Genomic DNA, 27,464 nt, shown 5'->3' with positions numbered 1-27,464 from the left:
ACACAAATTAAATATAAAAAAATTGCTAGGGTTGGGCGATAAATCTATTTAATCGATTAATTTGAATTATAAAGATTTAATTTTGGGAAAATCTGGATTTTATTTTTTTTTCCCACTAGTGCCCTCTTTGGTATTCTGTAGTTCAGAAGTCAGCCCACCTGTCCCTTAAGATGCTTGGTACACAACATGACAATATGGCAGCTAGCAGAGAGGATCTACTTCCCAAAAAAAGCATTTTTTTCTTCAGTTATCTGGAACTGGTTAGGTTTTGCAACCTCAGACTTGGAGCACCAATCACCTCACTGCAAAATCTGTTTGAAGGCTTTTGTTACAAAAAGCAGGAGTACAAAATAATTGTTTCAACGCCTGAAACAGAGGCACTTTGTTAAGTGAGAAACAAAATCTATTAAAATCGAATTTAGTATGAAAAAAATCTGAGATTTTGTGTGTGTGTGTGGGGGGGGGAGGCATATCGCCCACACTGCAAAAACTGTCCATCTTACCAAGTTTTAAAATCTTATATCCAGCCAAAAAGTCTTTTTGATCTTGTTTTGAGACTGATTTACTTAACAAGTAAAATTTTCTTGCTCCATTGGCAGAAAATTTTGACTTGAGTCAAATTTTCAGACTAACAAGACAAATAATCTGACACATTCTGAAAACAAGATTATTATTCTTACACAATGAGTTCTTGTTTAGTAAATCAGTCTCAAAATAAGATCAAAAAGACTTTTTGGCTGGATATAAGATTTTAAAACTTGGTTAGGTGGACATTTTTTTGCAGTGCAGCCCAACATTTTGCTTATTTTTAACTTTTACATTGATGCCATGAAAAAACAGGAAACTATGGGCAACAGTGGCTACATTTATTGAATGTGCTATATTATTTTGGAATACAGCATAATGTAAAAATAGTATGTCTTCGAGTTGCAACTACTGATGACTTGTAGTGGTGAACAGGATTTGCAACGATTGTGGGAGTTCTCAGTTTGCTCACTTGAGTTGCAAAAGCTCCTAGTTCTGTTTCTTGAAGCTAAGGATGCATCCAGACCAGCCCAGTTTAGTCCACTTTAATCAAACTCTAGTTTGGGGAAGTGTGAATGCGTATTCAAAGTTTGCGGAGCAAAAAAAGCAAATTCTTGTTTGTTTGAAAGTGCAGCGTGAAAGCGAACCACACTAGCGGAGAATGTCAACAAATGTTGCAATTTTGGTCTTCAATTGAACCGAGTCTATCAGACTATATGTATGTATACTATTTGTATGGAAAGCTTCAGTGCATCATGAAGCTTCATCTCACCATCACTAATAAATGTAGCATAAATAACACATGTTTTTTTGTAAAAAGGAAATAAGTGAAACTTGAAACACTTGCATGGTTATTTGTGTGTTTGTTATTGAGAAAACCTCACGAGGATGACCTGTGCGTACAGAGTTTGACATTGAGAAGGTATAATAGAATGTACAATAATAAATAAAATAATAAAAAAATTTTACTTTTATAATGTCACCTCCATTGACAGTAAAGGTTCCCGGAAAGGCTTTGAAAAGGCCCATGGACCACCAGTTGATAATCACAGTTGTAGCTTGTTTTGCGGCTCTGGACACATTTTATTAGTGAGACAAGAAGCACAATTGGCTCTTTTGGTTGTAAAGGTTGCAGACCCCGGAATTAGAAAACAATCAGTTGTATGACTGAATGACCTCAGTTAATACCTTTTGACCAAAGGTGGTCATATCATCAGATATGACCACCATGATCACATCATCAGATTTGGGTTTCTTTATGGTAGTAATAAATGTTATTTTCCTAGAGATATGCATTTGTTGCAGAAAAGTGACATTTGTTTAATCGTAACAAACTTGTTGTAAAAGAAAGGAGTGAATAAATTAGATCATGCTGGATTATAAATTTCTGCTTGTTATTGATAAATCCATTATCTACGGCAAGTCACATCTAAACACCTAACAATTAAACTGACTCATTGGTGCCCTACTTATGCTTTCCTTTCATTTCCAGTGGTGTATCATGAGTTCTTTGTGGTTGGCTCTCTCAGGAGGAACACACTGTAAATGGCAGCGACATCCCTCTTTGTACATGCAGTCATACCAAAAAATCCATGTCTGTGATAGGTCTTTTCTTTAAAAGAGTAAAGCATACCAAATTGATGGTAAATCGTATTAATCCCAGTAACCTTCAGTGATGCATGTGTTATCACATGCTCCTGTGAGCTTCCCTGTCTGTTTGTTCAGATTGTACAGTGACTTTCTATCTAACTGAGTCTGTGTTTCTGTTAACACCCTGCAGACAAGATGACCAATGGAGATGTGAGTCCTGAAGAGAAGAAACATGAGATGGAAAAGCATGAAGATGCTTCAGCTGGAGAAAATCACAGGTAAACGCAACAGCATAGTTTGTTTCATTCCCATCCTACAGCGGGTAAAATAAGTATTGAACACGTCACCATTTTTCTCAGTAAATATATTACTAGAGGTGCTAATGACATGGAATTTTCACCAGATGTCGGTAACAACCCAAGTGATCCATACATACAAAGAAATCAAACCATAAATGTCCAGAAATGAAGTTATTTGTAATAATGTTGAATGGCACAGGGAAAAAGTATTGAACACATGAAGAAAGGGAGGTGTAAAAAGGCATGGAAAGCCAAGACACCAGCTGAACTCTCTCAGTAATTAGAAAGCAAGCCTGCCCCTTGTCAGTGCAAGTTAATATCAGCTGGTTCAGTCCCAAATGATGGCCAGGTATCACACAAGAAMCATCTGATGATGGGTAAAAGTAAAGAGCTCTCTCAAGACCTTCACAACCTTATTGTTGCAAAGCATAATGATGGCATCGGTTACAGAAGAATGTCTAAACTTCTGAAGGTTCCAGTGARCATTGTTGGGGCCATAATTCAGAAGTGGAAAGAACATTATTTCACCATAAACTGACCACGACCAGGTGCTCCTCACAAGATTTCTGACAGAGGAGTGAAAAGAATTATCAGAAGAGTTGTCCAAGAGCCAAGGACCACTTGTGGAGAGCTTCAGAAAGACCTGGAATTAGCAGGTACGATTGTTTCAAAGAAAACAATAAGTAATGCACTGAACCACCATGGCCTGTATGCACGCTCACCACGCAAGACTCCACTGCTGAAGAAACAGCATGTTGAAGCTCCTTTAAAGTTTGCTGCACAACATTTAGACAAGCCTGTGTAATACTGGGAGAATATAGTCTGGTCAGCTGAGATCAACATTGAACTGTTTGGATGCCAGAAAACACATCATGTTTGGAGGTCAAATGGCACTGCACATCAGCCCAAAATCACCATACCAACAGTGAAGTTTGGAGGTGGGAACATCATGGTGTGGGGCTGTTTTTCAGCATATGGTACTGGCAAACTTCAAATAATTGAAGGAAGGATGAGTGGAAAAATGTACAGAGACATTCTTGATAAAAACCTGCTTCCATCTACCAGGATGATGAAGATGAAACGTGGCTGGACATTTCAGCAAGACAATGAGCCCAAACACAAAGCCAAGGAAACTCTCAGTTGGTTTCAGAGAAAGAAACTAAAGCTGCTGGAATGGCCCAGCCAATCACCTGACCTGAATCCAACAGAAAATCTATGGAAAGAACTAAAGATCAGAGTTCATAGAAGAGGTCCACGAAACCTTCAAGATTTGATGACTGTTTGTGTGGAAGAATGGGCCAAAATCCCACCTGAGCAATGCATGCCACTAGTTTCTCCATACAGGARGCGTCTTGAAGCTGTCATTGACAACAAAGGCTTTTGTACAAAGTATTAGATAAATTTCAGTAAGCGTGTTCAATACTTTTTCCCTGTGCCATTCCACATTATTACAAATAACTTCATTTCTGGACATTTATGGTTTGATTTCTTTGTATGTATGGATCACTTGGGTTGTTACCAACATCTGGTGAAAATTTCATGTCATTAGCACCTCTAGTAATATATTTACTGAGAAAAATGGTGACGTGTTCAATACTTATTTTACCCGCTGTATCATGGAAGCTTGAAACAAATCTCCTCAATTTACCTAGAATGGTCCAATAACTTTGTTTTTTGTCCCCTCAGTGCTTCAAAGGTTCAAGAGTCCACCTGAGTGACCAACTTGCCTGAAGAAAGATTTGCTGCTGTATTAATACAACTTTAAGAAAATAGTGTCCAGTTTTCTGAACCTTCTAGTCACTTTTGCTGCTCAAAGATTGAATTGAATCAGTCACATGCCCCACAATGTCTCACTGCATATTCTATTTTTGTACTCTTGAAACCTTGTGCTAGCTGCTGTGGATGTACTGAATTCATGTCGGTGTGGAATATATTTGTAAATCTGCAGTACTTGAATGTTGATGCTAATGAACATGCTCACAGGAAACGGTTTGGACCATCTGGCTCCTTTTTCCATTTCTATTGAAGTAAATATTTGGGGTCCCATCATTTCATTTTGACTTAACTTAGCTTGACTTCACAGTCAACTCTATAAAATATGTAAAAGTAGCTGTTTTAACTCTGTAATGCATGTTTCATAGACTCATAATGCACAAACTTAAGAAAATTGCCAAAGTTACCTTAACAAAATGCTTTGTTTGAGTATCTTTTAGGTTTTCTTTTAACATAGATGTAAATAAGATTTATTTTTTTTGTTCCTGTCTGATGACCAGTTTCACCATCTAGTAATAAAGCAGTAGATATGGTACACCTTTTGTCTCTTATTCATCTAAATTATGCAGATGAGCTGTAGAATTTCTGTAAACACAAAGGACTCGGCACACAGGATGTCACCTTGTTTGCTGAAAGAAGAAACCAATTAAAAGTCAGGTTTCAGTAGTAAAACTTGTTCATATTTAAATAAAACTGAATATTATGCTACTTCAATTATATTTTTTATTTAATACAAAATAATATTGCAAAGAAATAAATACAAAGTGGAACTAATGACTTGTGCAACAATGTCAAAAATAAGTTTATATTTACAGCCACTAACATTCGTTATTCTAAACAAAATCTGTGGTCGTTTCGGGCATTGCATCAATATCTGAGCACCTCTGTAAAACATCAGTTAAATGCTGCTCGATCCACATAAGGAAAAGCCAGGAACTCTCCCAGTTTGTTGCCCTCATGGTCATAGTGCAGCATCAAGAAACACTTCTCACAGAACAGACATGGGTCACTGGGGGCAAACTCGTCGTTGGTGGTGTACCACCTGGAAAAGTCAGACGTGAGATGACAGATCAGCTTTAAAAGGGCTGGTTGTTGGAAATAAAATTGCAGATTTTTCACCCACCTGCCAATAAAGACATGGCAAATGGCACACTTCTGAGTGAGGGATCTGTGTTTGTGCGTGAGAAGTGGATACAGCTTCTTGTCCAAGCAGTCATTCTTGTGGACCAGTCTAATGCGTAAAAAAAACAGGAAAGAGGATTTCAGAGAAACTGGTTGGAAATTTGTCTCGCATTTGTAACATTAGAAATTACTTTCATGTGTAGTTACCCTGTTTACGTAAACTGCACATTAGTTATTAGGCTTTTATGCATCCACTGACGCAAACACTCCATTTTGACCTTAAAGTCTGGTGAAAATAGCTGAATCCTGTCTGACAATGAGGTGCTTTGTTTCAAACCCTTCATTAGTACTTCAGGGTTATTGAGAGTCTGATGTCTCAGTGGTAACAAAAATCAACCCTTAGCTTTTTAATTTGTAGATAAAAGCAACTTTATCTTTCTTTTTGACTTTGGTGTTGGGTGATAATACAAGGTGTAAAGAACTGGAACCACAGAACGGGAGCACCAACCTGACGTCTGTAATGATGACGAGATGTTCGCAGTCTCCCTGATGGCAGTAGAGGTATGGGAATCCCACTTTGACTCTCAGATCCACAAACCGCGTGTCCTCCATCTTGGCCTGCCTGAACGTGGGAAAGTTGTGTGCCTTTGCCCACTCGATAGTGGTCCTGGATCAGAAGCACAAAGAAGTACATCTCAAAATTTATACTCAAACATTAATAAAATTCAATATTTTGAAGGTTAACCAATGTTTCAATTAAAGTCACACCTAAAACTTTTATAAATGTTAATATTAGCTTTTAAAAATATTTTAAAAAAATTAAAATTTGTTATTATATTAGAAGTCATAATGATGCTATTATACAGATTGGTATTTAAAAGGTCCATGAAAATCAGTGTCACCCTAGGCTTGAAATAAATCACTCATAATAGCTTTCACCAAAGATCATGAGGTTTGCACACAGCCTTATTCACAACTAACTGGTGTCGTGTCAAACTCAAGGCCCGTGGGCCAACTGTGGCCTGCAGGTGACTCCCGTGTAGCCGAGAGTCACCCGTGAAACATGAAAATTTATTCTTATATCCAGGGTTGCACATAAAATTTTTGGTCTGGTTCTCAGGGGAGAACCTAGGGTTGTTGCTTGGTGCTCGTATTTTCCTTCACTCATTTAACTCATTTATCTAGAGGGGTGTCCAGGCATTTATTATCGCCCTGTTCTGTTTTATGACGCCTTTTATCAGCTGGCAATGTCTCGGGACATCATGCCAAATCATTCTCTCTGCATACATTTAGTAAACTACCTAAGTGGCCAATGATCTCAAACTGAACATTTCATGTTTAAATGTCTGTTAGATTACACATGACCCTGAGATGTATAGCTCCTGTAGTTTGGCCTTCTAGATCTTTGGCCTTGGTTAAACCAGCTTTCCACACTCTCCACACCAAGCAGCAAATATCTGTCTTTTGCACAGAACAAATGTTTTATTTGTTAGACTGATTTCTTTTTTAAAAGACTATTTTATTCAAAAAGATAATATTTAGATGGTTTCAGCTCAAGTAATCATTTAAAATTATTTATTCTTCAAATTTTATCATTTATTGAATTACATTTATCCCAGAGCAGCTGTGTCACAGTATGATTCTAAATATAAACACGTTTAGCACATCAAGAACCTTGTTCTTATCATAAAATTGTTAAGAAGGAAATTTGTGGATCTTTCTGATAAATTAAAATAACATTTAAAACTCATTCACCTAGAGAACATAGCATGTTTTTATTTATCTATTTATTTATTTTTGGATGGGGGGTGACATTAAACAGACTTATCTTTGCTTTGATATGGGGCAAATAAATGTTCTTCTGTTGGAGGTAATGTGGCTCTGCTCTGATTGGATAAAATGGCTCTGAAGTTTGTCTGATTCGTTGAAAGCAGTGTTGTTTAATCCTTAGGGTCCCGCTGCCCTCCTCTCACAGAACGACGATCCAGTCACACCAGTGAGGCTCGATTTTTTTTTTTGTTTGTTTTATTTGTTTTTAAGAAATCAGGTTGCATTTGCGACCCTGCTGGCTGTTTTCACAATCTCAAGTACAATCTTAGGGGGAGTTTTATGACATTCCATCTGGTGTGCTTTTTCTTTTTTGATCGCACATGCATACCACTTATGTGCAACTCTGCTTATACCAATGGTAAATTTTAAAATTTATGATTAAACGCAATAAAATAAATTTAAAAGGTGAAAGATAATAATAATTGTCCTGCTCCTGAGCTGTTGGCTTTAAGTAACTGAGCAATTTAGTTGGATAGCACAGTATTAATGTCTGAAAATAAGCTGCTTTAAAGTCAGCATCAAGTCAACCATAAACTAAATCTGCCATAATGCATACTAGCTATTCACTAGAAACTCGGTGAGTAAAACTTTATTTGTTTTACTTTTAATAATATTTCTGTATTTATTTCAGATTTAGTCAGTCATACACTTAGTTCTTATCAGTGTTTAAAAGAGGACGTGTTAAAACTCTGTTTAGTCAAAGTTAAACATGAAACGTCAAAGTTCATTACAACTGGCCCTTCGAGGGCCACCATAATGTTCATGTGGCCCTCGGTGAAAATGAGTTTGACACTCCTGCTCTAAAAGAATAAATGACTACGAGTGGTTTTGTGAATTCTTTAAAGACATTCAGACCTTGTGCCTACAGAAACCCTGGAATATGCATTTTACTGGGACTTTATAGGTTCGAAATGCCTTTGTTCCACGTAAGAGAAAAACACAAGAGGTTAACACAAAGCTGTTCAGTCAAAATACAAAAACGTACATGCTGATGTCCTGACACTCAGCAAATCTCATGTCGTTGTAGAAAACTCCCTCGAAGAAAAAGAATGCCGATTTGAAATGATCCTGAAACATCAAAAAAAAAAAAAAAAATAGGTTCATAAATGATAGTGCAGTCACATGTGTGTCTTGTTTATATATGTGATCTGTGTGTGTGTGTGTGTGTGTGTTTACTTGGCTGATGAAGTGTAGAGCTGTATTTGGCGTCTTGCTGAACTCGCCGCACACTTGCAAGTCACTGACGCAGCAAATACCGTCCCTGAGCTCAGCCAGGCTGTGGGAGCCAGTCATCAGCAGAGTCATGTGAGGTCTGACGTAGTTAAACTAGGAACAAACACAGAGAGAGAACATTTAGGAATGACAGAGGCACTTTTGATAAAAAGAAAGAAGATAAATGCTCACTTTTTCATAAACAGCAGGGTAGTAGATGTTGATGGTTAAAATGACTTCTCCCTCTGGGATCATATCAGCCGCTGCTTCTGGTATCCTGCCGATAGTTAATTTTTCCTGGAAATCAGAGAAGTGTGCATTAGATCTGCTCAGCGATTGTGTATGCACTAACAATTTAAAATAAGAATAAATAATGAACAGAATGGTTTTGCTTCAGCGATGTCAGTTCACCAGTTCATCAGCATAGAGGTCATGCCTGTTCTTGGGCGCGTTATTAGAGGGTGCATGAGCTTGCTTCCTTTTTCTGTGGCTGTTAAAAAAAACACACACTGATTCAAGTCGCTGAAGAACCTGAGACAGAGGGCATTGAAACAAAGGAGGGAAGTCATACATTAAAGTTTTCAGCCTTGGGTTTGGAGGCACAACTTCTGTATCGGGCTGCTCGTCCTCGGCATGGCACCGAATTGAACTAAGACTTGAAAGAAGTAAATGGAAAGACGCATCTCGGATTATCATTTTCTATTATAACAGAAACAAAGAAGTCAGAAGATAAAAAAAAAACCTAAATGATGATGTCGTCAGTCGGGCTTTGGTTCAATTAATTTGTTAATTTAATTTATTTTACATTGCAGATCAATTTCTGCAACAAAACTGAGGTTTAAGACAAGAAAATAAAATCATTCAACGTCCAATGCTAGTCGTGCAATGTGACTAATATTGCATTCACAGTCCCAAGTTTTAAAACAGATTATTGTACAAACGTGCAAAAAGACCACAAAAATATTTTAGGAATAAGAATTAGTGAATTTGTAATTGTCGCCTGAATAGGATGGTAATGAATACTTCAAGATCCTCACATGCACCGACTTTCTGCTAACTGGTCATCCACACGGTTTGTTTTTAGGAAACAGGTGTAGCTAATTAAGCAAAACTAGGGTTTGAACTGAAGGGACATGTCAGCTTGGCTTTTCAGAGCTTCTGACGTAGCGTTATCCAGTGTTCTGGCTCTGACTGATACAACAGAAAATCCGGACATGTTACCAATTAGTTACTGCATGTGCTGTTTATAAATGCTTTAACTAAAAACCTGATATGCGAGACTCCTTCCTACCTGCAGACTGACTTCAGCTCAGCCATTGTTTCCGGTCCGAGACCCATCTCCGCAGCAAAGTTAGCCTCAAACGTCGCTTCGTCCTCCTGCTGGAAGGAAAAGTCTTCTGGCCGCAGTCTGGACAGCCATTCTTCTCTGAAAGCGCCGATGTGAAAAGGTTTGGTGTTAATATCTACGTATTCGTATTCGGGAACGCTGGTGCTGGAATCCGTCTGCTGTTCGGATGCCGCCATATTTTGCTAATGAAGCGTCACGCGCACGCACCTCCAGAGGAATGATGGGTAATGTAGTTTCAGGACGATGTGTGTGGTCACGTGACTATTTACTACAAGCTTACAGACAAAATTGTAGCCATGCTAGATGCATGTTGCGTTCAAGTTGTAACATCCTGCATTTTTATGTTCTGTCCACGATAGAAGTGATAGCAAAACAAGTGGAGAGGCTTTTATTATAAAGTTCATTATGTCCTTAGCATACAAATACAATTTATTGTGCAACAGCGACAAAAATCACCTACTGTACAGATTGTAATTGATCATATTCAATTGAGTCACTAACTTTATCCATCCTGTTTTGGATTTGACAGCAAAAGACTTTGTTTTATTTACAAGAGGTCGACCATGTGACTGCTGTAAAAGCTGCAAAGGTGACAGGCAAAATGCATCTCTTCAAAGAAATGCAAAGTTTTTAATTACTCAATAACAGCCTTAAAGAGTAAAATATTTAACAACCTACTGTGAACTCGCTGGAATGTACAAAGTGTGGTGCAAAAACTGAGTTTTAGACTAAAATCATTTTTATGCTGATAAATAATGGAATTGTCATTGTTTTGGTAAAATCCTCTATATAACAGTAAACATTTTGCCACATTAGTTGTGTGTCAAAATTTTGTAATGAAAAAGACCTCGATCAGGCAGCTGATTTATTCTGACACCAGTGATAAACAGCCCCGCACTTCTGTTGATGTTTAAGGTTTTGTATGACTAAATGAAGCAGTCATCAATAACTCCACTTGTCCATTGTGCTTTCTGACAAAAAAAAAAAAAAAGATATTGGTTGTGGGAAAAGTAATCGTGGCATTTTAATAGCAAGGAAGTAGGACTATATTTGCTTGTTTTGGTCAGTTGACTTGTAGGCTGAGCCTGAAAAATGCAAACCACTCCCAACCTTTCAGATTATAAAGAGCTTGTGTCAGATTTAATCTGTCAGCACATCAGGAGAGCGCTCAGCGTCAAGGTTGGCTGGAAAAGATCTATAACTATTTTTTTTTTCATTCAAACACTCCTGGTTGTTCTAAATGGAGGTGATCAATTCATTCCAAGAGGTAAATTTACTTTTTTATGTAGAATATCAGACCAACAGCACTTGATTGTTTTCTTAATTAAATAATTGGGATAACAAATAGTATCTCAGATAGATGAGAAAGTGAGAGTGAACAGTTTAAGTTAGCTGAGGGGATATAGTGATAGTGGTCAGTTATATTTTCTGTGTGGGGTTTGCATACTCTCTTTTGAGTTAGATTTCTTTTCTATTCTCCTCCCACAGTCTAAAAACATGTTTAAACTGCCTACAGGCAGGCATGGGTATTTTGGGTTAAGTAAAGCAGCTGAGGCTGATGAACATGGAAAGCAGGTGAAAACATTTAACTGAGGGCAGGAATGACAGAGGGAGACAATGGGAAACAAAACAAACTAAATGAGAACACAATACCAAATGTAACAAAAAACTACTAATTTTGCTAAATAAAAACAATGGGTGATGTACATATTTTGGAAAGTTTGAACAAAGCATTTTGTTTTCCTTTAGGTGGATCAAGATTATGGTGGAGATGAAACGTGAGTAGAATTGATATCAGCAACTACTTTTTTGTGGGTATATTTGCATTAAATTCAGTGATTAACGTGTGGATTGCTGCATTTAAAACAAAGACAGTCACATTAGTATTATCTTAAATGTATTTTCATACCAGTTTTTGTTTTATGTCCTGATCCAGATCCCCTGGGACAGATTTGGAGACGGCTCTGGAGGAATGCAGGGTTTCTCTCCATCTTTTTCTGAACAACAGGTTTGCAGACGCTTTGGCAGCTTTAAAACCTCGGTGAGTCACACTGATGCTTGTGGGGGGTCACTCCTGTAGCCAACTACTGGAGTGACCCATGCTTGGTTTTAAAATGTTCATGACAGTTCACATATAAATGAGTCCAATATTACGGACTATATTAAAATACAGATCCAAGGTCACAGACATTTGCTGCTTAAAAACTGTCACATGCTGTGATGAAACCAGAATCATAAAACAAAGATTCACATTTTCTTCAGAAATCATCTCATCAGTTCTTAATGTGGTTTGGTGAATTGGTAATCTGTTCTAAAATCAAGCTGCACAGAATAGTTCTGTCTAGCATGAAGAATCACTTTTTTCCAGCAACCTAAAATCCTCCTTCAGAGTTGGTTATTTTCACTGGAATAACGTCTGTTATCTGCATGGGTACCAGACACTAAATTAGATTGAAAAAGTGCCTTTATATTTCTTTGAAGATTTAGATGGGAACAAATCATTAAATGAAATGGTTTAATTTGATTATTTAATATTTGAAACACAAATATTGATTTATTGTATGATTCAAGTGTTCCAATACATTTTCTATGCTATTGCTTTGCAGTATTAACGTCACTTTAAGTGACATGTGCTTTAGTTGTGAAGAGTCCTTGGACAGAAAGAGTTAAAACAAAACAAATCCCAAGCTTTTCCATTGTCAACCATAAATGCCCTATCAAACTTGATTTAATAACGATCCGTAGAAAAATCCTTGAGGTGGGTGACAGCAACTTGGTTTACTTTTTGTTGTCTGTCTGTTTCTCATCTTCCTGAGAGACCTTCTGGATAAGTTGGTCTCAACCAAATCAGTTGACACCAGGGTCCAAGTCACCCAAATCTACCAAATAGAATTCATCAAAATAGTTCAATTTATCTAATATGATCTATTTTTGATTTTAAGAAAATTGTAATAAAATTTTAGAAGATAAATTGGACCCTCCTCATGTGGTAAACATTTATTGATTATGGTAACGTATATTAATATGAATTCCACTTCAGTGATTGAGTTCAGATTATTAAAAAGGTTGAATAAATTAAGCAATCTCTTACTGATCAGTAAACTGACCTGGTGCCTCTATTTTCATAATGGGAGGAACAAGTATCACCCCTTTCCCTCCCTCACTCGCACTTGACATCCTATTATAATTAGATTTATTAATAAATCAAAGCACATTTCCAGGATCTCTGAATGTTATTTAAACAAAGATAACTGTGGAAATGTTGCAATAAATGGTACAACCTTCACATTCACCTGACCTAGATGACATAAATGTACAGAACTTTGACTCTACAGTAGGATAAAATTACCTCCAAAAATCTAATCTCTTGCATGACTGCAGTCCTTTTGTTTTCAGAACATCCATAAAAGTTGGCAAAGTGGTGGAAAAAAATTAACTGATGCTGTAAAAAAACGTTTAATTTCATCTGTTTTAATGAGTTTTGTTTCATTTATGTACTTCAGGAAGAGCCACAGTATGTACCATGCATTGGGCTACAGCAGCATCTTATTAATGCAGGCTGCCATGACCTTTGACCCAAAGGACATGGATGTAGCCATGGAGTCACTCTGCGAATCCTTGCACGTCTGCCAGAGGTACGGCTTCATCAAACCACATGTTCTAAGCCTTGTGCTCATTTATTAGGCAAATGATTGTTTTGATGAACATGAGCAATAAAATGCTTTTCAAATTCTGAAAAATAAAAACTGGGGCAACCAAGAAGAAAATATCCTGCAGCACAGAGGTGCAAACTAATATCCAGAGGAAGATAACTAATCAAAGTTTACTTTTATAGCATCAGTGCAAAAATAAGTAATCTTGGAGCATTAAACTAAAGAGGTAAACAAGTTTTAAATTAAATCAAGTTGAAACCTTCTGTCCAATATCTATATGTTTTAAACAGTTCTAATAAACAAAATTTATATAACTTTAGGAATGGTATAGTTTAAAAGAGTGAATTTTAGGATTTATTTTAAAACTAAAGAAGTTGTGACTCCTGGTTGTGTCTAACACTGCCCTTTTTTTTTTAAACTTAAGGTTTCGAAGAAAAGTTGGAATAATGGAGAGCTTGGTTAACTTGTGGCATGGACAACCAGTTGACAATTTGACAGAAGGTGAATGGACATGTTTCAATTATGCATTTTCATTAATACTACAAGTTGACAAGGAGGGAAATCACTGGTACCGTATTTGTACAGCAAAGTGGGAAAGACACACATCAGTCACACGCTGCCTCTCTAAATACATAGATTTGACTTTTCCTTCCTTTCTACTGCCTATGACTGTTATTGACAGAGGAGATGCATGCAGAGCTTTGCTACGCTGAAGTTTTGATGCAGAAAGCCGTACTCACGTTCCTGGATGACAATATAATCAGCTTCATCAAAGGAGGGATGGGGATGAGAAGCAGTTATCAAATTTACAAGTAAGAAATTAGGGCATATCTGTGCAGTAATTATCTCCAACAGACAAAAACACTGGAAACAAACAAACTAAATTGTAAATCAAGATTTGTCTGCACACTAGGAACTGCCAGGCCATGGAAATCGCCATGAAAGATGTGGAAAAGAAGAAGAGTACTCATGTTCATTTTCGAGGTGGGGTCAACATGGGCATTGGATCTTTTAATCTGGTAAGAAGTGACATCGTTGTGAATAATAATAAAATTGGAGCTTTTACAATTAATTTGCTTGAAATTAAAATTATGACACACACACACGGGCAAAATTGTTGGTACCCCTCGTTTAATGAAAGAACAACCCACAATGGTCACAGAAATAACTAGAATCTGACAAAAGTAATAATAAATGAAAGTCAGACATTTCTTTTCAGCCATGCTTCAACATAATTAAAAAAAATAATAAAATAAAACTCATACAACAGGCCTGGACAGAAATGATGGTACCCCTGAAATTAGTGGTTGAAAAGCAATGTCTAAAATTTATTTGTTCTTTTTCATATAATTTTTATTGATTATTACTTTTGTCAGATTCTAGTTTATTTCTGAGACCATTGTGGGTTTTTCTTTCATTAAACGAGGGGTACCAACAATTTTGTCCACCTGTGTATATCATCTTTTAGAGCTAATGTGAGGCAAAAAATGGATTTGACTCTTTCACTATCATTATACTGTAAGTTGAAAGGTGACCAAAACATGAAATTATGATCAAGTTTTATATGTTTAAATGTCCTTAAAGGGTTTATAAACCTAAAATCCTCAAAACATAAAGTCCATTTCAAAACTACAGCCCTTTAAGAAGAATCTTGTCTGCCATCTGCTGGACACTTTTTGTTGTGCTCATATTTAGACGTCCTATTTTGCAAATGCTGCCTTTTTGAAATTTGGTATGCTTGTTTGTCTTTGTGTCTATGGTGTATAATGAGATTGTGATGCTGTAATTCTGAGTGTTTTATGTGCTGCAGAACAGGAACCTGCTGTAAAACAGCAATTATGCTCAGTCAGGCTTGATTTTTAATAATCTTTTCCTGTTGAATCAATAAATCAAATCAATCAAAATCAGCATCAGTAATTAAAAACCATTAGTGGTCATGTATCACAAAGATCCAAAAAAAAGAGAAGTCCAATCACCTTGAGCACTAACCAATCAGCTGTGTGCATTTATCAGATCCTGTCCCTGCTTCCATCCAGAGTCCTCAGACTGATGGAGTTTCTGGGCTTCTCTGGAGACAGGGTAAGAACCATCACTGTGCAGCACAGAACCTCTGTCTGCTCAGGATGTAACATTAATCTCAGGACAGCAGGAGAATAAATTGCTGACTGATTTTGCAGGAGCTTGGATTGTTCGAGCTGAGGGAGGGAGCAACAAGCAGCAGCCTCCGTTCCATCCTCAGCACTCTGACTCTGCTGATGTTTCATCTCTACATCACAGTCACACTTGGTGAGCATTTTCTAGTTTCTTTTAATCTGTTTAATATTGGATTATTTGAGGTTGTAATGGTATAAAAGTGATGGATTCTTCCCTCAGGAACTGGAGACGTAAATCTCACTGAGGCTGATGCTCTGCTAAAACCATTTGCTGATAAATTCCCAAATGTAAGCAATGATGCTGATCCATGGTGGTGTATTTCCTTGTTTCTTAAACTAGTTATTTGAGCTGATTTAAAGTATTTTTCCCCACAGGGAGCTCTCATGCTTTTCTACACTGCACGAATAGCTGTACTGAGAGGGAACTTCACATTTGTAAGTGATTCTGTTGTCTAATTTTATGCACTTATAACCTTTTGTGAACTTAAACTGATACTCAGCCACATTGGACTTCTCTGCAGGCCCAGGAGAAGTTCCTGGCGTGCATTTCAACTCAGCAAGAGTGGCGTCAGATTCACCACCTGTGCTACTGGGAGCTGATGTGGGCCTACTCCTTTGAACAAAACTGGATGGAGGCGTATCGATATGTCGACCTGCTCTGCAGGGAGAACAAGTGGTCCCAGGTACGGTTACAGTCAGAGGTTTACATACACTCATCATGGGCATAACTGTTATCTCAATTCTGAGTTTTAATAACTGATTTGAACCTTTTGTCCAGGTGGGAATGATTAGAAACAACCATAAGAGTTCTAAAAACAAGAACTGGTGCACAAGTTTGAGTTTATTGTGAATGTCCTTTAATCCACACTAGCTCTATGGTATACAAACTGGCTTCAAATTAAACATGTGCCACTAATATTCCATGAAATGCCTTTTTGCAAGTTGAGTCTTACATACTCAGTTTATGTAGCCATCAACAAGCTTCTGGAATAATTATTGCTGGATTTTTGATTACTTTTCTTGGCAGAATTGATCAAATTAATTTAAATTGGTTGGTTTTCTGACACAGACCTAGTTTTTATAATCCACTAGTTTGAATCTATGTCTTGCTGAAATACGCCCATGTTCAAACCCAACCCATTGGATGGCTACCACCCCCCCCCCTCCCATGCTTAGCAGTTGATTCATTATTTGTAGGTTTGAAAGCCTCTCCTTGTCACTGTGGTCAAAGAGCTCAATTGTTGTCTTTATGCAGAGGACATTTGGCGAGACTGTGGCCAGCTTTAGATGTGCTTCACTTATTTATTTATTTGTTTGTTTGTTTATTTATATTGGTTGGTATCCTCTCAATCCATTACAAAGTAAAACTTCACAGTGAATGACACCGGTGTTCTGGTATTTATGGCAGGCTTGAGCCTTGGTGATTTCTGGGTTGTTCTGGACATTGTGGCCAGTTTCAAGCCCATAATGAGTGTGTGTGTAAATTTCTGACCACAGCTGTATTGTGTAAATTTTCCTCTATTTTTAAAAGTTCATTTTATTCTTGTCTGCTGACACCACCCAAACTGTCACTTCTTTTCTAGGCCACTTATGTGTTTCAGAAAGCTGCCATCTTGAGCATGCTCCCAGAAGAAGAAGTAACTAAACTGGGGGAGAATATAGTGACTTTATTCAGGTGTGTAATAACATGAACAATTCTTCATTACATGAGTATGCGTACATTTTATAAACAAACTGAATAAATTATGTTTTGTAGGCAGGTGGATGGCCTCAGAATAAGACTTGCAGGGAAATCAATTCCAACAGAGAAGTTTGCTGCGAAGAAAGCTCAGAGATACTCTTCTGTGAATCCTGGGAAACTTGTCGTCCCTGCATTGGTGAGCTCATGTGCCCAATATGTCAGTCAAACATGAGCCTTCTTTGCTAAAATAAGCCATCTTCTCATACAGGAAATGATGTATGTGTGGAATGGTTTCAAAGTAGTCGGGAAAAGGCCTGACCTGACTGAAAACATTCTGTCTACTTTAGACAAAGCAGAGGAGCAGCTCCAAAATAATCCAGGTGAGATAACCAAATTTAACAAAAAAAAAAACTCTTTAATGCAAATGAAACTAAAAGTATGTGTGTGATGCGTAGCACCATCGGAGTACCACCTGGATGATCTGTGTGTCGTGCAGCTGCTCAAGGGCCTGTGTCTAACTCAGCTGGGACGCCTGGTACAAGCTGAGATCTGTTTCAACTATGTCATTTCCAGGTGAGTTGATCCCAAAGCTGCCTCAACACAAATAGGATCTAATTTTAAAAAATCAGCAAACTTTTAATGTAATTCAATTTATTTATATAGTGCAAGTTCACAATATAGTCTTCTCAGGGCACTGTACTAAAACAAGTCCAAAAAAGAAATTCAATTCAGATCCCGATTCAGTTCTAATTACTGTCAATTCTGATACAGTCCAGGCAGATACAGTCATTTATAAAATGCCAATTAATGCAAGTTATCTATCTAATAAAAAACCAAATGATTGTGCCAACCTTTCGCTTTGTCTTGTCACAATAAGATCTCTATTGTAAGATGGTGCTTGGTTTTTTTAATAGTGTTGTACATTTAGAAGTAAGATTTTAATTTTCTATTTTGAGTTTTCACCAAGGGATCATTTAGAGTTACTAATTAACCTAATATGGATGTTTTCGGTCTGTGGGAGGAAACGTATTCTTCTGGAGATGACACTACTAACTACTTTAGAAAATACATGTTATTTGTTTATGAAAAGCAACCCTACTTTCTGTGGTTGTCTTTGCCATAGTTCTTGTAGCTGTGTGTGTGTGTGTGTGTGGGTGGGGGGTGGGGCAGGACTGTAATAAAAACGGAACATAATACTTGCAAAGTGAGATTTATTACATTTTTTTTAAACTTCATGATTTATTTTCCAGCGAAAAGAAGATCAAGCATGACACATATCTGGTGCCGTTTACGATGTATGAGCTGGGTTTGTTGCACAAGCAGAAAGGAGACATCCAAACAGCCATCACAGTCATAGAAAATGCCAGGTGAGTGCATGTTTTCAGCCAGGTATTTAAGACGAGAGAAAAATCCTCTTCCCCGAGTATTCTGTTTGGAACCATACAGTCTATATATCTGTTCTAGTTTGTGTGCTAGCTGATCAAGTGATCCATGTTTGCAGGATGAACTACAGAGACTACAGTATGGAGTCAAGGCTACACTTCCGCATCCATGCAGCTCTCAACACCATGGGCTCATTTGAAGCCAAACTCCCTCCATCACGCACACCTGCCTGAAGAACATGTGGCAAGAAAACTGACAAATGGATCCAACGCAACCCAAATCTTACCAGCTACCTTCAGCTCTTAAGTGTGAATAAAATATTTCAGCTGTAACATGCTTACAAGACACACCTTCTTTTTGAAAGTCGACTTTATAATTTTTTTTAGATTTTGAAGCATAGATTGATGTTTTTAACGTCTACCTGAAAGTTATACTAATTAGCTACAAATTATTATTTTATAAAATCCCCAAATAAACTGGATACATTCAGTGATTTTCACATTTGTATTTTCTGAGATTAAAATATTACATTTTTATCACTAACACTGTTTTTTTTGGGTATTGAGCAGTAATATGTGTTCTTAATTTAGCAAAACTGGTAAAAATGTGTTAACATAAAACTGAGTTTTAAGTTTAAAATCACAACTAAGGTTTTCTGCACTGGGCACTGTCCCTGCTGAGGGTGCTGTCTGATGACTCAAAAAAGAACATTGCTAACAACACAGAACATATCCACATAGATTTGTAACCACAAATGCACACTGCAGGTAAAAATCCAAATGGTCATTTTTTCCAGCTATGAACTAAGTTTGAATTTTAATTATGGGTCTAGTAATCCTTGAAGGAATGCATGTTGCCTGCCACCTTTCAGGCCAGTTTTAGACTAAGATTAGCCTGGTAAACACCAGCAGATCCTTGTCCTTCACTTTGCGGAACTGCGTGGGAAGGCAAGGGCCAGGCTAGACTAAGATCAGCTTACGTTAAGAAATTATGACAACATAGGCGTTTTGGTCAAAACTTGAAAACAACTTGATATGCAGACTTGTGATATTAGATGTCATGTTCAGAGTATGTGTCAGGGTCAGATAAATTTAAACCAATTTCACATCTCATTTTAGCTTAATATTTGCAAAATTGACTGAGTTATAACTATTTTCGTATAGACTAATGCTGATTAGTTGTGGCGTCTCAGTGACGGGCATGCTCAGTGATGCAAAACCAATTAGCCCAACAATAATAATAACATTTAACTGCAGTAAGTCCTGCTTCACCTGGAAAAAAAATCACAAACACTTGAATATCCCCAATTGCTTGAAAACAACTATCTCAGTCCCTGAATATTTTTTTTACCTCCTATTCAAACAGCTTCTTCACTTCTGATTAGTGGGGAGTTTCAGGGGGAAAACTGTCTTTATTTTTTTAGCCTAGCTCTCATTGTGTCTTCAAAGCAGTTGTAACTAAACCATTTCTGCATAACAATAACAACGCCAAGTGTGCCATTTGTGTGAATAAATAAGTGTAACATCTTGTTTTGCTTAATTTTTAGTAATTAGTAAAGTTTTTCATTAGGAGGGACAGAGCCTGTCCGGTCACATTGGATAAAATAAATGTATCCTGTGGACATGCATTACTGATATTTATGTTGAGACCATGGGATGTGTGGCCACACAATAATTGTTGCAGTCATTTTCATGCAGAGACTGTTTTTTTTTCTCACTTCAATAAAAAACTTAATATTGGTTTCTTAATTTCTTCATCATCCGTGATTTTTTCAGTTCTATATATTTTTGTTAGTTTTATATTTTTATATGTTTTGTTTGTTTATATTTTATTGTTTGCATGGACAAGTTTGTAACAATTTTATTTTATATGAATGAATGACATACTTCAGTCACTTATGTTAGGCATTATATGTTGAGGCTATAAGACAAAAGTGACAGTTGTATTTGTCCAAAATGCTTTATTATTGTGTGGCCACGAGAAACATTTTTAATCCAATGTCAGGGGACAGGCCACTTTAAGGAGGAATGCTACTGTAGTACGGTGATGTGATTATATGCTACCACGACTTGCCATACATGAATGAGCCTGTCAGCGCTATTGAGCACGTGGTTTATATCAGCCAGCGTTGCCAAATATGCGATAATCATTGCTATAGATCGTTTCTATTTTTGCTGCCAATCACGACACCCCCTCCTTCTTATCCGCTGACAGAGAAAGTGTTTGCACCCACCCCCACTCCCACTAAATAAAGCGTGTACTCTCTCTTCCACAGTTTTGCTCAAAATACGACAGGTTTTAAAACGACCCCACGTTCGTCATGTTCTATCTGGCAACCCTGATCTCAGCTGACCGCTAGTGGAAGAAGAGAAAAGAGAAGATGGAAGGGAACCGAGATGAAGCCGAAAAATGTATTAAAATAGCGACGAAAGCCCTCGAAGCCGGTGACAAAGAGAAAGCCCTGAAGTTTCTGAACAAAGCAGAGAAGTTGTATCCAACCGACAGAGCCAAAGGTGAGGCTGATTCTGATTACTTTGTCGGAAGTCGAAGCCTCCGGTGTTAGCATCATCTAGCTAATGTTTCGTAATTTAATTTACAGCGAAGCTTCTCCGCGGTTCATCCTTAAATGTAGAATAAAAAATGGCTATATTATAAATACTTATATAATTACGTAACGATAGAGAGAAATAAACTGGTTTAGTGAGTATAAATGAAGCGTCACTTAGCTCAGTAGCTAAACTAAATGTTGGCCTACAGCTATTAACCTAGCTTGTCCTGCTATTCTACAGAAAGTTGTGCTGTTTTACAAACGCGTGTTCGCTACAACTCTTGTCTGGTTGTGTATCTGGGCAAAAACCAGCTCAAATGTGAACGCCATTCAAAGTAAATCTTTTTTTTTTTCTTTACGTGGGAGACAGTGCGTATCCCAACCCATAACATAATAATTTGTCATTTTACTTTCACTTCAACCCATCACCTTGGCCAGGTAATAGTTGGTTATAGAAGCTGAAGGAGGGATTGCCAATCCTTTAATTGAATGATTGACCCAGAGAGAGCCTTTAAACACAGGCTTATCCTGGACAAACAAGATGCCAGATTTCTGCTGCTATAAGGACTAGATTGTACAGGTGCTGGTCATAAAATTAGAATATCATGAAAAAGTAGATTTATTTCAGTAATTCCATTTAAAAAGTGAAACTTGCATATTATATTCATACATTACATACAAACTCATATATTTCAAATGTTTATTTCGTTTAATTTTGATGATTACAAATGACAACAAATGAAAATCTCAAATTCAGCATATCAGAAAATTAGAATATTACTGAAGACCAATAAAAACAAAGGATTTATAGAAATGTTGGCCAACTGAAAAGTATGAACATGAAAAGTATGAGCATGTACAGCACTCAGTATTTAGTTGTGGCTCCTTTGGCCTGTATTACTGCAGCAATGCGGCGTGGCATGGAGTCGATCAGTCTGTGGCACTGCTCAGGTGTTATGATAGCCCAGGTTGCTCTAATAGTGGCTTTTAGCTCTTCTGAATTGTTGGGTCTGGTGTATTGCATCTTCTTCTTCACAATACCCCATAGATTTTCTATGGGGTTAAGGTCAGGAGAGTTTGCTGGCCAATTAAGAACAGGGATACCATGGTCCTTCAACCAGGTACTGGTAGCTTTGGCACTGTGTGCAGGTGCCAAGTCCTGTTGGAAAATGAAATCTGCATCTCCAAAAAGTTGGTCAGCAGCAGGAAGCATGAAGTGCTCTAAAACTTCCTGGTATGTGGCTGCGTTGACCCTGGACCTCAGAAAACACAATGGACCAACACCAGCAGATGACATGGCACCCCAAACCATCACTGACTGTGGAAACTTTACACTGGACTTCAAGCAACGTGGATGAAGTGCCTCTCTTCTTTTCCTCCAGACTCTGGGACCTTGATTTCCAAAGGAAATGCAAAATTTACTTTCATCAGAGAACATGACTTTGGACCAYTCACCAGCAGTCCAGTCCTGTTTCTCTGTAGCCCAGGCAAGACGCTTCTGACGCTGTCTGTGGTTCAAGAGTGGCTTGACACAAGGAATGCGACAGCAGAAAGCCATGTCTTTCATACGTCTGTGTGTGGTGGTTCTTGAAGMACTCACTCCAGCTGCAGTCCACTCTTTGTGAATCTCCCCCACATTTTTGAATGGGTTTTGTTTCACAATCCTCTCCAGGGTGCGGTTATCTCTCTTGCTTTTACATTTTTTTCGACCACATCTTTTCCTTCCCTTCGCCTCTCTATTAATGTGCTTGGACACAGAGCTCTGTGAACAGCCAGCCTCTTTAGCGATGACCTTTTGTGTCTTGCCCTCCTTGTGCAAGGTGTCGATGGTCGTCTTTTGGACAACTGTCAAGTCAGCAGTCTTCCCCATGATTGTGTAGCCTATAGAACTAGACTGAAAGACCATTTAAAGGCCTTTGCAGGTGGTTTGAGTTAATTAGCTGATTAGAGTGTGGTATCAGGTGCCATCCATTTTGAACCTTTTCACAAGATTCTAATTTTCTGATATGCTGAATTTGAGATTTTCATTTGTTGTCATTTGTAATCATCAAAATTAAACGAAATAAACATTTGAAATATATGAGTTTGTATGTAATGTATGAATATAATATACAAGTTTCACTTTTTAAATGGAATTACTGAAATAAATCTACTTTTTCGTAACATTCTAATTTTATGACCAGCACCTGTAGTTTGGGGACTCTGTAGTCGCTCACAGTGACTTTACCCATCGATGAAAAGCAACTAGTCTGTTGTTGAAGTGTGACATGTCAGTAGATGTACTTTATTGCCTTTATTGTGTGTTGTCTGCGTCATTCACATCCTGATCTTTCAGTGTTTGTTCACAGGAAGCTGACTGGCTTGGTTATAAGAAACACTGGAGAAATGAAACATAATCTAATAAATCATGTATATTTTTGCCATGTAAGGAACAACATCAATAGCTTTAGTTGTTTTTATTGTCAGCCTTAAAGCTTCCAAGAGTAGACACAGTTTTATAAAAGCAAACCTGACAAATTTATGTAGTGTGTATGAACATTTTAGGGATTTCAATGAAGCAGAAAAAATAGGGGCATAGCAATATTAGCATTGTTTTATGTGTGTCTGTTTGTGAAAAAGGATTAACCCTCAGTTATTTCCTCTGGAACAGAGCAAATTGAGCTTGTGAGGAAAAACAGTCAAAATGGCTGGTTCTGATGTGTAGTGGCTGCTTACGCACAGTCTTTGTGGGCACCTTTGATCATTTTAGCCAACTTTCAAGGCTCAGTTGTGACAAGTCCCACACAGCTCCCTTTAAACCGATTTTTAAGCTTTCAGAGGTTTATTTTTTATTTTTACACTAATTTATAAGGATGCCACTGTTGTGGGTGAGCAGCTACCATGACAGTAGTGCTAAAATGTAAAAGAAATAAACAAATAAATAAAAAAATAATTCTCAACCCACTGAGTTCAAGAAAGAAATTTATCTGGCAGTACTCTGTTCCTGAGTCATGATTTTTACATAACATGACAGTAACAATACATAAATCAAAATTAAGTGACAAATTAGATGCCTATGTTCACTTAAAAATGCAATTTAGCCACTTCAAGAACATTGAAAGCTTTGATCCTGACTCTTGATTGTTATTTGTAAAACAATTACAAACCCTATTTTTGTTTTAAAGAAAAGACCTGTAAGAATCATCACTAGAAAACATTACATTCATCATCAAATATATTATTTTATCAGTTGAAATTATGGAAATTCCATGAGTTTGTTGATTTAATATTTTACATGTTATAAGGCTCACAAAAGCATATTAACTTTAAACATCCAATTAAAACTTGTTAAGAGAAAGAGTTGTGATGAAAGAGTTATTATAAGTTCTTAAAGGAGTAGAGATGTTTGTGAAACTTAAATTTTGAACTAGTTTGAAGGAGCGGTGTACTATACAGGGAATAAGTTTATGGAATAATCTGGAGAGTGATGTTAAAAATGCTGGATCAATGTTTATGTTAAAGAGAATAACAGTCAATGTGTTAAAGAAATATGAAATAGTGTAATGTGTATCCATACGAACTGTTGTTCGACAAGGATTTGATGTTTTTTGTAAATTATTATTATTTGAATTTTATTTTTTGAGAAAAAGCAGCAGATATAATACGATTTTTTTCTTCTTTCTGCTGCCTTTCATTTTATTTACGATTTGTATTTTTTATTGTATATACAATTTATTTTGTTACTTTTAAAGAAATGAATAAAGGTAATAATTGACGCTGTTTTTCCTCTTTCTCCATAGTTTTGTTGGATGCTTTAACAAAGAATGGGAGCTCAGCAAGTAATGGTGCACACTGCAGGAAACCATCAGAGCACTCAGAAACGACTGGTACCAAAACAGGAAGACAGAACCAAGAAACTGGAGGGAGTGACTCTGCAAAAGGCTTCACTCCAGACCAGGTGGAAGGTGTGCAGAGGTGAGAGTCTCTACAGACTGGCATTGTGGTCTGTGGGCTGTTTTTGTCCTTGTTTTTATTTTTGAACAAGTGGAAAGCCTGTTTGTTACTAAATGAAGACACATTCGTATCAGCAGTGTGGTGCACATGCACCTATTGCTATAGGAACCTCAATTTATTTGCCTTTCTCCCATGAGGGAGTGTGAGACACATTTAGCAGTGTGAGATGGATACCAGGCAACCACTGCCTGTTTTAATCCTACACCATGAGACTGGAGGAACAGAACATGTTTAACTAGATGACATAGTTTACAGACAAGCACTCCATGTTTTTGTGGGTTTGCTCAATGTTATTTTTTTATCTGTGTGACTGAGGACATGATGTATGCATGTACTTGCTGGATTTCAGAAGGTTACAAAAAACACTAAATGTAAAGAGCAAACAAAAAATATGAATTTGTCACCTGGCTGCAGAGTAAGCCATCGTAGCTTTTGTTTATTTTTTGATTGTTTTTCTTGTTCTTGCCTTTCAGAATAAAGCGGTGTAAGGACTATTATGAAGTACTTAGTGTCAACAAGGAAGCTAATGACGAGGAGCTGAAGAAAGCCTACAGGAAATTAGCTCTAAAGTTTCATCCAGACAAAAACCACGCACCCGGAGCAACAGAGGCCTTTAAAAGTAACTACTTTTAACTAAACTTTCTTCCAAAATAATTTCAGTTTTACTGATACTTCTAAGGCCATTTAAAACTATTCTATCAATTGCTTGAATTATTCAGTCATCTGAAAAATGAATACCATTGTATGTTTTTATCTTGATTCATTGTTGTCCAAGTTTGTGTTAAAAACAGGCTCTCAGAGCCCAATGTGTAACTTTATCTCAACTTAATTTTTAGCTAAATGTGTCTCAGCATTTTGGCTAAAGCTTTATTATGCAGGTCATGTCTGTGTTGATGTGTACTTGATATTTAGTTTTACAACCTGTTTGTTTGCTCTTAAGTAAGGAACAAAATCAAGATTTGGGCTTCTTTTAGCTTTTATGATCTTATATATAAGATAAAAGGTATTTTAAAATTGTACTAGAGAGAGAACATATTTATTTATTTATTTATTTATTTATTTATTTATTTATTTATTTAACCACTTCTCATTTACAAACATGACCTGGACATATCAAGCAGTTAAACTAAATTGTCAAATAAATTTTTTTTTTTCACTAATTGAATTTTTTCTCTCCAGAGATTGGCAACGCCTACGCCGTGCTCAGCAACCCAGACAAGAGACGGCAGTACGACCTGACGGGTGGGGAGGAGCCGAGCAGCCAGAGCCAATCACACAGAGGCTTTGACTTCCACAGGGGCTTTGAAGCCGACATCACACCTGAAGACCTCTTCAACATGTTCTTTGGAGGCGGCTTCCCATCCTGTGAGTTTTAAAATCTAAAATGAGCTAAAAGGCTGTTTAGATCTCAGTGTTGACCTTGTCAGCTGGTGGAGCTGGTTTGATGATGTCGTAATGTTTCTGACATCACAGCTAATGCACACACGTTCACTAACGGGAGGACGAGCTACAGCCATCAGACGGACTACAGACAAGAGAGGACAGAGGAAAGGGGAGATGTATGTCTTTATTTTATTTTTTATTTTCCTCTTTTTTATTTCTTTGTTATTTTTAATGCATGTGTTTTATATTTACTTATTTCTGTTTGTTCCTAGGGCGGTTTTTCAATGTTCATCCAACTGATGCCCATCGTGGTCCTAATTTTAGTATCATTACTGAGCCAGATGATGGTGTCCCCTCCACCCTACAGCCTCTATTCTAGACCGTATGTATACACACACACACACACACACACACTTGTGACTCACTGTACTACTATCTGTGTGTTTACACTGACAGCCTTTTTGTTACTGCTTGCCCAGTTCGCTTATTTATTTATTTATTTTTTCTTTTTTTTCATAATTCGCGATCAACACAAAACAAAATGTTCAGATCAGACAGTTTACCAGCTGTTTGTACAGGTGCAAGATTTTTATAGAGACGAGCACTAAAATCTGACATTTAAGCCCGTCGGGATAATTGAACCCACATTGGTTTTTTTTGTGTTTTTTTTGTTTGTTTGTTTGTTTGTTTTGCTCCAGTGCGACCTACTTATACAGTCATTCATTTCTACTTTATTAACATCCAGCTGCCAAAAACAAGAAAAAAAAATACAGCGACTGTATTTACTGTATCCACTGTATTTTGTCTCTTACATTAAAAAAAATAAATAAATCTGGTAAAATTTCTAATCTCTACATTTAGTGACTGCAGTTCAGTTTCTGCATTTGAGACATTTTAATCTCACTGCTCGTATTCCCAATTTATTTGCCACAGAGACAAAAATAAATAACACCTTGCAGTATATATATATA

At 37.2% G+C, this 27,464-nt stretch overlaps 4 protein-coding genes across 8 annotated transcripts in view; 3 read left to right on the top strand and 1 right to left on the bottom strand.

Annotated features, from left to right (window-relative positions):
• Positions 1-4,722, top strand: part of psip1a (PC4 and SFRS1 interacting protein 1a) — a 10,622-nt gene extending 5,900 nt beyond the window's left edge. For both annotated transcript variants that reach the window (XM_014007771.1, XM_014007770.1), the window contains 2 exons: positions 2,306-2,393; positions 4,101-4,722. In XM_014007771.1, the coding sequence (XP_013863225.1) occupies positions 2,306-2,393; positions 4,101-4,128 (116 nt within the window). In that variant the 3' untranslated portion in view covers positions 4,129-4,722. The remainder of the gene's footprint in view (positions 1-2,305; positions 2,394-4,100) is intronic.
• A 168-nt stretch (positions 4,723-4,890) lies between these two features.
• snapc3 (small nuclear RNA activating complex, polypeptide 3) lies at positions 4,891-9,890 on the bottom strand. Of its 2 annotated transcripts, none has more exons than XM_014007773.1 (9): positions 9,643-9,890; positions 8,923-9,006; positions 8,763-8,841; positions 8,544-8,648; positions 8,316-8,465; positions 8,125-8,207; positions 5,818-5,976; positions 5,311-5,418; positions 4,891-5,229 (listed from the first exon to the last, which is right to left on the bottom strand). In XM_014007773.1, exons 1-9 carry the CDS (start codon positions 9,873-9,875, stop codon positions 5,082-5,084), a joined length of 1,149 nt encoding a protein of 382 aa, XP_013863227.1. In that variant the 5' UTR covers positions 9,876-9,890; the 3' UTR covers positions 4,891-5,081. The 2 variants fall into 2 exon arrangements, with proteins under 2 accessions (XP_013863227.1, XP_013863228.1); XM_014007774.1 differs by having other exon boundaries at positions 8,923-9,050; positions 9,643-9,661.
• On the top strand, positions 9,714-20,098 carry LOC106517071 (tetratricopeptide repeat protein 39B). Of its 3 annotated transcripts, none has more exons than XM_014007768.1 (18): positions 9,714-9,799; positions 11,449-11,477; positions 11,636-11,740; positions 13,203-13,334; positions 13,777-13,853; positions 14,035-14,164; positions 14,266-14,371; positions 15,366-15,431; positions 15,530-15,638; positions 15,726-15,793; positions 15,881-15,940; positions 16,027-16,188; positions 17,089-17,180; positions 17,262-17,382; positions 17,455-17,566; positions 17,642-17,759; positions 18,437-18,553; positions 18,688-20,098. In XM_014007768.1, the coding sequence occupies exons 4-18, from the start codon at positions 13,216-13,218 to the stop codon at positions 18,800-18,802; spliced, it is 1,572 nt and encodes a 523-aa protein (XP_013863222.1). In that variant the 5' UTR covers positions 9,714-9,799; positions 11,449-11,477; positions 11,636-11,740; positions 13,203-13,215; the 3' UTR covers positions 18,803-20,098. The 3 variants fall into 3 exon arrangements, with proteins under 3 accessions (XP_013863222.1, XP_013863221.1, XP_013863220.1); XM_014007767.1 differs by lacking the exon at positions 9,714-9,799 and adding an exon at positions 10,847-10,966; XM_014007766.1 differs by lacking the exon at positions 9,714-9,799 and adding an exon at positions 11,286-11,357.
• A 758-nt stretch (positions 20,099-20,856) lies between these two features.
• dnajb14 (DnaJ heat shock protein family (Hsp40) member B14) overlaps positions 20,857-27,464 on the top strand; it is an 8,456-nt gene continuing 1,848 nt past the window's right edge. Inside the window, exons 1-6 of the mRNA XM_014007764.1 lie at positions 20,857-21,082; positions 24,897-25,071; positions 25,584-25,729; positions 26,290-26,475; positions 26,584-26,669; positions 26,766-26,875. Of these exons, the coding sequence (XP_013863218.1) occupies positions 20,950-21,082; positions 24,897-25,071; positions 25,584-25,729; positions 26,290-26,475; positions 26,584-26,669; positions 26,766-26,875 (836 nt within the window). The 5' untranslated portion in view covers positions 20,857-20,949. The remainder of the gene's footprint in view (positions 21,083-24,896; positions 25,072-25,583; positions 25,730-26,289; positions 26,476-26,583; positions 26,670-26,765; positions 26,876-27,464) is intronic.

The sequence above is a fragment of the Austrofundulus limnaeus genome, unplaced genomic scaffold (assembly GCF_001266775.1).
Source record: "Austrofundulus limnaeus strain Quisiro unplaced genomic scaffold, Austrofundulus_limnaeus-1.0 Scaffold44, whole genome shotgun sequence".
Lineage (NCBI taxonomy): Eukaryota > Metazoa > Chordata > Actinopteri > Cyprinodontiformes > Rivulidae > Austrofundulus > Austrofundulus limnaeus.
Note: the sequence above shows the minus strand (reverse complement) of the source record. Positions and strands in the feature narration are given on the sequence as shown.

What these genes read in the sequence shown, in the direction of transcription:
- snapc3 (XM_014007773.1), bottom strand. Translation starts at nt 9,875, where the DNA reads ATGGCGGCATCCGAACAGCAGACGGATTCCAGCACCAGCGTTCCCGAA. An exon ending in CCAAGGCTGAAAACTTTAAT is followed by an intron (nt 8,842 to 8,922) that starts GTATGACTTCCC and finishes TTTTTTTAACAG; the next exon opens with CCACAGAAAAAGGAAGCAAG. An exon ending in GTCATCATTACAGACGTCAG is followed by an intron (nt 5,419 to 5,817) that starts GTTGGTGCTCCC and finishes TTTACGCATTAG; the next exon opens with ACTGGTCCACAAGAATGACT.
- LOC106517071 (XM_014007766.1), top strand. Translation starts at nt 11,301, where the DNA reads ATGACAGAGGGAGACAATGGGAAACAAAACAAACTAAATGAGAACACA. An exon ending in ATGAGAACACAATACCAAAT is followed by an intron (nt 11,358 to 11,448) that starts GTAACAAAAAAC and finishes GTTTTCCTTTAG; the next exon opens with GTGGATCAAGATTATGGTGG. An exon ending in AGTTGACAATTTGACAGAAG is followed by an intron (nt 13,854 to 14,034) that starts GTGAATGGACAT and finishes TGTTATTGACAG; the next exon opens with AGGAGATGCATGCAGAGCTT.